We start from the raw sequence: 10,688 nt of genomic DNA on the forward strand, positions 1-10,688 counted from the left end.
TGAACAACCTCCCCATTTTAAATACACAAAACGTCCAAACATGTATATTCATTTGACAAAGCATCTCTGGACACAAACAAACTATAGATCAATTTACGGGTGCCTTACAAGATTCTCTTCACAAAGGATTTTAAGGATGGCGATGGAATATAATGCATGGTATAGCATCTTTGCTTCATCTGAAATTTATGGTAATGATTATAATAGACTAGAAATATATTATTTTCCAATTTCACCAATTTTCTCTATACATATATGTCTAATGAATAGTGCCGGTGGAATTTTGTTCCCTTTGTTTTTGAGATAAGTGTGGGTATATCATTCCTTGAACTCTTTATAGAATTTGGTAGTCATCTTTACTCCATCCTGACAATAAAGGGTATAAAACGTATCAGCATAATCATATTAAATTAAAAAAACAAATCGTGAAAAATCGATGAAAAATGAGGCGAAGAAACAACCTTGAGTGACACTATTGGTTTATAACCAAGTTGTTCAGCGGCATTGTTGCAGTTGAACGTTCTATTCAGTGTCGCATACTTAATGCTTGTTGATGTTAGAACACTAGGTTTCCGCATTCCACAACGAGATAATATATATTTGTAGCTCCAATCAACTAGACATGTTATCGGCATTAGAAGATACGAAGGTATTCTTAATCTAAACCGGCTGCAAAGAAACGTCATAATCAACTCAGATATCAAAAGTTGCATTATTATTTCAGATATAAGAACTAAATTATTATCATTACCAAATGTTATATTATTCATGTGGAACTTTCCATCAAAATAATATAATGTTTGTACACGGTAAATATAGATAACAACGAAGAAATGTGACTAATTTTGCTGACATAGAGAGTCATGTACTATGCTTTACAAAAGAAATGTAGCAAAACAATGATATGCTGATAGGATAATTTATTTCATAATATAGTTGTAGAGGAATTGAAACTAAAGCCCTCTCTACCGTACCATGGAGATCATGAGAGTAATTTTTATATGGTAAGGATGCTCGGACTGACATCTAAGGATTGACATAATATTTATGTTTGGGCGCTTGATCGATGGCAAAATCCCCACCCTGTTCCTCTGATTTATGTTGATGTTGTGGAAAACTTATGATTACAATGGGGGAACTAGAACTTTGATAAGATAAAATTGACAAATTATATTTTGGAGTGCTGAGGTAGAACTGACAAGTTCCAACATATAAGACTAGTTTAATTATGTGTATTTTGGATAAGAATATAAACATGTGAACTAGGAATTTGACACACTAAATGTATAGGGAAATATCACCTGTGGTATCCAAGGTCTTCTAAAATCATGTATAGGAAGTCCCACATATTTACCGGCTCCATATTTGTTATAAAGTATGACTGTTAAACAATTAAACATGTCAAAAGAGGAATAGTATGAATTATATTATGCAGCAGCTCATGATAAATACATACTTTTCCTCCATTTATCTTTGCACCCTCTTTGGTCAAAAGAGCTCTCTCAGCACATACATGACCATGCACTACATTCTCAACATATACAAAATCATCACAATTCTTCCCATCACCCATAATCATCTGCAAGAATAATACTAGGTCATCTACATGGAACTAGGCACAATGAAATGATTATCTATTTAATTATATTAGATTGGATTAGTTATCTGATAATAAATATATCGAGTGACTTGAGACCATATCTACTCCAAAACTTTGGGTGGGTACCACAATAGCCTACATGACCACCATACATGACCTTCGGGTGTAGTTTTTGGGATTAAGAATGCATATGCCATATATGGCCTAGTTGAAATGATGCTTAAGACACCCATGAGCAATTCCCACACATAATCCATGATTTAAATATTTCCTCCAAGCCAGACACATGCGAACCAAAGGGAGGCCGAAGTTTCATGTTTGAAAGTAGGCAAGATATAAAAAAAATCCATCTAGGAGCATCCCTAGAGCATCTTTCTCACCCACTTACTCTGCTCTCTACTTATCTCACGCTCTTGTTTCCCTCCACCAATGACCATCACAATGACAAAGGTGCTGAATCCATATGTGGCACTGGTACATATTTACTGTCATCCTCGGCGGCAACAATCATCATTCTCAATCCCTAAATCCTAGTTGATTGGATAGTCCTAGTTTTTAGGAACATTGGTCCCAACTTGTCATGGATAGCTCGTGGAGCTTCTCACCGTGGCCTGACTTATGCTAGGCCTAAGATAGAATCAAGTTGGAGCCTCCACACTTGTCATATAAGGGCATCAGATGAGCCTGGATGGCTCACTAGTCTATATTGTGGTTCGGTGTTCCCTAGTCACAACTCCCACTCGTAGAAGAAACGCCTCTCATCTATGCCATGTTGGCAGCACGTCAAATACGATTGGCAGCACTGCTGCCCCTCCTTCCAGCATATTGCCATCACTTATAGTAGCATCGTATCCCTTCCTAGGAAGCACCGCCACCCACTATCGTAGCACTAGCTATCCTACTTCATTGGAAGTCCCGACACCCACCAATGGTAGCACCTCCTCTCACTGCAAGAAGCAACTATGCCCACCGCTGGCACGGTGCGGCTGCCTGCTTTGCAACACCAACGGTTAATACTTTTGGTAATAGCCTTGCGTGATAGCCGGATCCCTACATTGAATACACTCATTGCACCATCAACTGCACGATTTTAGTTAGGGATGGATATGGCATAGTGCACCGACACCTCCTGCCATAGAAGGACCGAACAATGAAACACTGAGTGATATGGGGTGGTTATGTCAATGGAGCACAAGGAATGAAGTCACTCTGCGGCACATGTCTGACAAAGGCAAATGATGCATACATCCATGTTTTGACGGGATAAGGTGATTTAGAGGTGGGGTGTGGGCCTATATCGCAGGACATACGGTCGTGTGCTTCTCAACCAAAAATATTGACCCTCTGACGAGGGTAAGATTTTTTTATAAAAAGCCTTTTAGCTGCAAATGTAGGGATCGAAATACATTTTTTACTTGCTCATATACCAATCGGTCCCCTCCTCCGTGGCGTTCTTCTCCCCCTTTTTTATATCTTTATCCCACACCTCCAATGTTATTTCTCAACTCGCAACCGCCCTCACGCCTTCCTACGCAGGGTTCCTCTGAAATCGGGTGCAGCAAGACCACGAATTGTCGATCTCTTGGCGCCAACCCGCCACCCACAAGGTATAGCATCCAAAATCCTCTTATATACTCGTTGTCCGCGTACCTCCTTTCCAACCTTTCGACGTTGCTGTTAGATCACTTGAGCCTCCTCCCCGTCCTCCCTAAGCTCGACGACCTCTCCGAGCTTGAGCGTTGGTCTCCAAAGTCGTTGAGCGCAAGCTCCCTCCTCGAAATTGCAAAATCTCGATGATGATGCTTGGAGCTCGTAATGTTGTTGTTTCCCCGTTATTGTTGTTGTTGTTGTTGTTGTTGCTGCTGCAACTGTCTGACACCCCTCTCTTGCTTGCTTCTTGCGATGTTCTATTCATCGCACGATGACTTCGGCTCGCGCCGATGTGGCCCAAAAAAGGTGCGAAATAAAGCATTCTGGTTGGAGAAGAGGGGGGAGGGGCAAATTGATTGGCGGTGATACAGTAACTGCAGAAGGGCTGCTAAACCAGACCCATGGGATAATTGGGACGGTGCATGTTAAGGGAGGCGGGTCCCTAAAGAAAAGTTTCAGCATTGTTATAGCATAAAATAGTACTTCTAAAATTCAAAAATATAGGAGAAAGTTACATGTTGATAACGGATGCAGGTATGTGTGTATGAAGTTCTAAACTTACATTAAGTAATTGTGATATGTATAAATTTAGAAAATATGCATACTACGAGGTAATTTCTAAAATTTGCAATGATTCTCGTGCCATGTCCCCAGGCGTGAGCTCGGGGAGGGGCTTTCTGCTACAGAAATTGAGAGTTGTTGGTTGAGGGAGTCTAACTTTACTTATTTTTGCGACTAGGGAGTCTAACTTTACTTTTTTTTGGCGACTAGGGAGTCTAACTTTACGTGTGTAGTCTGTAGATCATATAAAAAATCTGCCAGACTTTTTAGTGGAGTTTGTAAATCACAAAAATGTTAGGGCTTCTGCTGCAATTCATACAAGAAACACACAAGGTGCCGACGATCACCATGCCATCGGCATAGCCATGGACGCAGTCGGCACACCCCGTTGGCACCTTGGGCTCTCAACACAAACAGTTTGGTCATCGGCACAGTCTGGCCATTGGGCTGTGCTATCGTCATAGGAACTAACGGCCGTTAGGTGTAGCGGGCTGTGCCGACGGCAAAGCTGTCGGCCAAGAATTTTTTAATTTTTTTAATTTTTATAAATCAATTTTTTGAGTTGTGTTTGACTATGTTCCTTCCGAACCAGCTTCAATGAAAAAATCACACCTTGTTGATAATAGTACCGTATATATCCTATTAACCCCTATGCCTTGATGTTGCACCTCTTTATTTATTTGAATTCCAAACAATTCCTTATGTAAATAACAATGAATAAATAATATTAATCTTGAATTTGAATAACAATAAAATGATTTTAATTTTTTCCTTTTCTATTTAACGTCGAATGATTAATATATTTACATCCGTAAATCAGAATTTCATAAACAATATGTCTAAATCGATCAGAAAAAAGAAAAGAATCCAAATATGATATCCATATCATATCTTGAATCTAAAAATTATTTTTTGTACCTGTAGTTTAAATTTGACCGACTTCCTACCGTATTGGCAAGAATTTGTCCTTTTTCATAGGCTGGACGGAAATGTTTAAGATACCCCGATTTGGAAATTATGCATGTAAGGAGGTCTAGTATTTTTCTAAATTAGGGTGGTATCATTGTGCAACTTTTATTTGATGGTTGCTTCACAGAACACCCCATTTCTGAGACTCGGAAAATGGAAAATAGCTTTTTGTGGTGTGACGAAAAGGAAGGTTTTCTCGTGCAACATCGTTCGCCATCCCAAGATGCACATGTGTGCACAATATGAGCACAATATCACAAACTATGTCACGATTCTAGCCATAACATTGGTCCTTCGGCCCGAAAACCATGAAACATCGAACATGATAGCTCATTTCTCATAAGTTTCTTTGAGATATTTGCAATATTCCAAGTTTGATATTTTTCTAAGATAGATCTTATTTTTCTCCAAATTTTTATATGTTATTTGTATTTTCTAAATTATAATGAATTAGTTTGATTTTTCTAAGATTAATATGGTAAAACAGAAAATGGAAAAAAATCTTTACCGATGGGACGTTGGCACAGATATAATGTTATTACCTCGCCGGCACGGCGGAGAGGCTGTGCTGACGGCTTCCGTCGGTACAGTACAGGGCTTCATGCACCAACGGCTTTCCTGTGCCGACGGTTTGCTTGCTGGCGAGGATAGAACGGGCTCTATGCCGACGGCCCCAATATTTAGCCATCGACGCAGAGAATGGCCGTCGGCACCTTGTGCGTTTTCAGTAGTGATTACTGTAAGTCTGATAGTACATTACCACCATGGCACCATGTCTAATGGTTTCGTGTAGACCTCTGGTACTCTCAAGAGGTACTCAGTTATGTACCTCGAGTGGCACCTTCGAAGAAAACACGATTTATGGGACGTGGTATTTGGGTTTATAGGTCTTAATGTATCTATTATAAAATGCATTGTAAATGTATTCTAAAATGTTAAAAATTTGAAAAACAAATCTATAGATGTATATCCGGGCATGCTATGGAGGCACATAAAATTTTGAAAGAATAAAATATTTTTTATGGTTCGTATAAAAAAGATCAAAACAAATCTCTTGCGAAGCTATTATGAAGAACTAAAAAATATAAAAATGTACTTTTTAAGCAGGTGTAAAAAAATTGTAATTTTTCCATGAGACTTTATGTGTGGATATAGAGTTTCCGATGTATAACTAATTGTTTATTCATATTATTTTAATATATTGAAATATTTTTTAAAATAGTGGATGCATCTACACCTATGAGCTAAAATGCATTTCCATGACTTATATTTATAGTAGTACTTCCTTAGAACTCCGCTTTCGGCATTCACTTGACCAGGAGGGCCTGCGACAGTGGCGAGAGCTGGAGGATTTGATGGCCATGGTGTCTATTCGTGCAGGGCGAAACAAGGTGTCTTGGCACCTAGAACAATCTAGTATATTCGGTAAAATCCATGTATGCCAAGCTTTCCTAGGGCACGACGGTGACTCACTTCAAGGATATGTGGCAAGCGAAGGTCCCTTTAAAAATCACGATCTTTTCCCGGCAACTTGCCCTCGACAAACTACCATCAGGCCAACATATTGCGATTCGTCATGACCCATCTAATGGACTTTGTGCGCTCTGCGGTTCCTTGGAGGATGCCAATCATATTTTCTTCTCTTGCTCTCTACCTTCGTTTTCTTGTCAGTCCTTCCACGGCTGGTAGGGTGCAACTGGCGACCTGCCAACTTTACTCAATTTAACGCCATTTTGTCGAGTTTCGTGGGGTATGCGCGAAGGTTGCTTTGGGTGCTTTTTCTGGCTCAATCATGTGCACTTCGGAACACGCGCAACAAACTTGCTATTGAAAAAACTCTCTCTAACCCAGCTGACATTATTTACAAAACCATTATCTTTTTGCAGCTGCGGAGCCTAACTTCAAATCAAGAGAAAAGGAGGGCTTAAGCTGGATGGCACGCGAGCTAAGGAAGTTGTACGTGGTGCTGAAGCCAACAACAACCTGAAGAAGAAGCCAATGATGTTGCTGTTGCTTGTTGCTTTTGTGTGCTGTTTTCAGTGTTCCTGTGGGGAGCCGACCCTATGTTTCTGTTAAACTCTGTTCTATCCCTAGTTTGGCCAAGCTACATGCCCAGCAGTGTGTAATCATACTCTAACCGTATGGTTTTATTAATTTAAAGTCGGACAATGTTTATCTAAAAAAAATAACGATCAGATTTGCCTGTTATGCGCACTTCCATCTGCGTCAAAGTCCTTGATTAGGTACCGCAACATGAGCAAGCAATTATTACGAAAATCTTTTTGCCATGCTCTCTTCAGACCAGTATAGCATGCCCGTACTTAATTTAAGAAAATAATTTGACCATTGCTTTGATCAGTAAAATATAAATTCTATGTCACCAAAATAATATAACTGGAAACCTGTTTGAATATGAATCTAACAGTATAGCTTTTGTTGACACATTACATATTTTGTTAACTAAATTAATGGTTAAAATTTATATTAAACTATGTGCACGTCTGTTAAACTGCAACGAAGGAGATTTTGTCAGTTTTAATTGGCTTGCCAACACGTACTATAACAAGAAGCCGAGGTTGTATTGTACTAGTTTTTATAGGTTAATTGGTGCTTTATCATTAAAAATATAACATCACGGAAATATGAGATCATACACCCAATCTCCCCAAAGCTGTTTTTTTTTCTAAGGCCAAAAACAACTGGAGTAAGTACTAGTTAGCTTGAAACTATGATTTCACTGGAATTGTTATCGTATTATCACGTGCGATATACAAATACTCACCATCATTCCTCCGTAAGAAACTAATGCTGGCACTATCCTGCTACCGGGACCAAAAATGCTTCCAGGACGTATGCAACAAGTGAGAAGCTCATCTGGGACATTGGCCCGCATCACTAGCTTTTCCGCTTCTGCCTTCGTTTCAGTGTACGCATCGTGAAACTAGAGAAACCACTTTGTTAGCACTAGAACAAATTAACTGCGCGAGTAAGGTAATTGTTCAAATAATTCATTTGCAAAAAAGAAGAAAGAATAATGAAGTTTTATATGCGGGGCAACCTTATCTGGGTATGGCGTGGATTCATCTACACCAAAGAGGCCATGAACTCCGTCGAATACAACCCCACTAGTACTAGTGTATATTAGCGCTTTAACCTTGCATGTCTGACAAGCCTGGATAACATTCTTTGTCCCTTCACGAGCTCAAGGAAAAACAACTTATGATACTGGCAGACCCTCCAAAGCAAGGTGAAACATTATTTCAGAATACTTACCCTCGACGTTGACCTTGTAATGAAGTTGGAAGTCGTTGTTGGTAGGATCGGGGGCAGCGGTGTGGAAAACTGTATCAACCCCTTCAAAAGCTGCAGAGCACATGTGATGGAGTTCAAGAAATATCTGTTACAGGCTTCGGAAGCTTACTGATACAGGCTTTCGATCAAGATCTTGTCGTTTTATTTGTAAGTAGATATATCTATGTGAGTAACTATCAAGATTGAGCTCTGAAGTAAAATCATCAAATTAATAACTCGAATCCTATAGTTGCATGTATTGGCATCCAAACAAATTAAAGAGTTGTGCCGACTGTTGGACTGATTACCTAATAAGTGCCTTCTTCCTAGGATAGAGAAGCATATGACTATACCTTTTGTGAGCTGGTCTAGTTTGCAGACGTCGGCGGAGATGTAGGTGGCGCGACCGTCCCGGAGGGCGGCACCGAGGAGCCCATCATTCTCGTAGGATTGCAAGGTGGCGTCGGAGCCGACGTCGGTGATCCGTACGCGCCAACCTCCGGAGCTGAGCAACGCCATCACGAGGTGCCTCGCCATGAATCCCCGTCCGCCCGTCACCGCGCACCACCGTACTTCCGAGCTGCCCAACGAAGGATCCATTAGGCTAGGTAGTACTACTGGTTTAAAGTTCACTATTAGTGCCACCGTCAACTACTTGCTTGCGAGTAGTAGTATATGGACTTCCTAGTATATATAGGCTTTTGGCTAACTATCATTTTTTTTTCTTATGAGATTACCCATGATAGATTCATGTCTACACTGATGTGATTCTTTCCAGCCGTTGGACACGTCAATGCTCGGCAAAACTGCCTTATCCACTTTATCGCAGTCTCGGCAAAAGATGGGCTATACCAGAAAATAGTATGTCCTAATTAAAGAAAATACTTGGCAAAGCGAACATCTCAAAGTTTGCATTGCGGTCATTTTTATTTTAAAAGAAAGAAGATATTATGTCCTAAAGATTCGCAAACCATCTATGCAATTAGAAAGACACATTAAATGCTAAACCGAGATCAAATAAAGTGTCAGATGAGATATCTTCTTATATAGTGTACAGATTCGAATCCCAAGCCTGATAAGGCATTTCAGCCGTTAATGAGAGTCAATCCGGTGGTCTAGAATGAAGGGATTCGCATCTACATTAACTTTAGTTTTCTACTAGATTTTTTTCACTGCGACGTATTGTGCTTACCCCAATGCTCCATTATGAAGCTAGGGTGGTTTGGACTTGTAGAAGCAGTAAGAAGCTGGAAGAAGACCATTGATGTTATCTGTTTGTCATGTTCCCTAAAATAGCTTCACATATCTTCCATGGTACTTAACATTATGTCCCACAGAGAATAGACAAGAGTCGATGCATTTTTTTTTTGATAATGGGCGCTTTATTACTTATAGAGAAGCAATTACACCCGACCTCTGCATAGCTAGGATGCACACAGCCGTTCAAAAAGTCTCAAAAGTCTAGAGTGCTAAAAAAGGCGAATTACATATCAGACATGAGCAATTGTAAAACGCCTAAGGTGAAGGCAGAGGCCCGATCCGTAGATTATGCTGCCACCCATGTAGGGAAAAAGTATCCCTCGCCGTGTCCTCCAACCGTGTACAGACCTCAAGTAAACAGGTCGCGGTTCTCCACCCTCTGCAGTGCAGACCAGGAACGGAGAGTAGCGGTACATCTGTAGATAACCTGCAAGAGAGAACAATTTTTGTCATTAAAAACTTTATCATTTCTACATAGCCATAGCGACCATATAATGGAAAGCGTCCCCACCCTAATGAACGTTCTAAATCTGTGATCGATATCATGAAGCCAATTACCAAAGATATTGGCCACACTAGTCGGGGGATACAGATCAGAAGCTACTTGGATGCATGACCATATAGATCTGGCAAAGCAACATTGGAAGAACAAGTGCTTAATTGTCTCGTTGTGTTGACAAAAAACAAACTGCGTACTCCCATGCCAATTGCGTATGTCCGACTGTAATTGATGTATAATAACACTTGCTTGGCATGTACGTATTCTTAATCTGAGAATGTTGGGTATAGCTTCTCCCACGGTTTGCATCCACAAAATGATTCTTCCAACAAAAAAGGTCACCATCAGAGAGTTCTTTTGTTGTCCACAATGCTTATTTATTTTCCTACATCGAAATCTCCAGTACCATGATTAGTCACAATAGCTTAGGATACAAACAAAAAGATTCAACACATGAATGATTGACCTGTTTGATTTTCAAACGCATGCGTGTTATTTTTTTTTCAAACCTCATGCCAAAAGTTTCTATAAATATATTTAACTTGGACGTGCTATGCATGTACCGGCGTACTAGAATAATTCAAGATAACTAAATCTTATTTCCAAAAAAAACATAGAAAGAAAATCTAAATATTTCCTACTTCTCTTCTTCGTTGGAGGAGGTGTGGATGATCTCCTAGTTATAGGTGGACAGGGTTGCCACATCACCAGCCTTGACAATAGGGGAGGCAGAGGCCTCGAATCGTTGGCAGCGGTGACATGGCAATGTTGTGAAGTGTATAAGTAGATTGCCTAGCCCTTTCCATCAGTTCGGACTTTTGGTTCAAGTGGCTAGTGCATGAATCTTAACATGGTATC

The 10,688-nt window shown here is 40.1% G+C and overlaps 1 protein-coding gene across 1 annotated transcript; it reads right to left on the reverse strand.

Annotated features, from left to right (window-relative positions):
• Nucleotides 1-318: 318 nt before the first annotated feature.
• Nucleotides 319-8,671, reverse strand: LOC124671193 (3beta-hydroxysteroid-dehydrogenase/decarboxylase-like). The gene is made up of 9 exons (XM_047207602.1): nucleotides 8,425-8,671; nucleotides 8,054-8,143; nucleotides 7,839-7,972; nucleotides 7,563-7,721; nucleotides 6,435-6,443; nucleotides 1,457-1,579; nucleotides 1,302-1,381; nucleotides 462-669; nucleotides 319-366 (listed from the first exon to the last, which is right to left on the reverse strand). Exons 1-9 carry the CDS (start codon nucleotides 8,669-8,671, stop codon nucleotides 319-321), a joined length of 1,098 nt encoding a protein of 365 aa, XP_047063558.1.
• Nucleotides 8,672-10,688: the final 2,017 nt, after the last annotated feature.

The sequence above is a fragment of the Lolium rigidum genome, chromosome 7 (genome assembly GCF_022539505.1).
Source record: "Lolium rigidum isolate FL_2022 chromosome 7, APGP_CSIRO_Lrig_0.1, whole genome shotgun sequence".
Lineage (NCBI taxonomy): Eukaryota > Viridiplantae > Streptophyta > Magnoliopsida > Poales > Poaceae > Lolium > Lolium rigidum.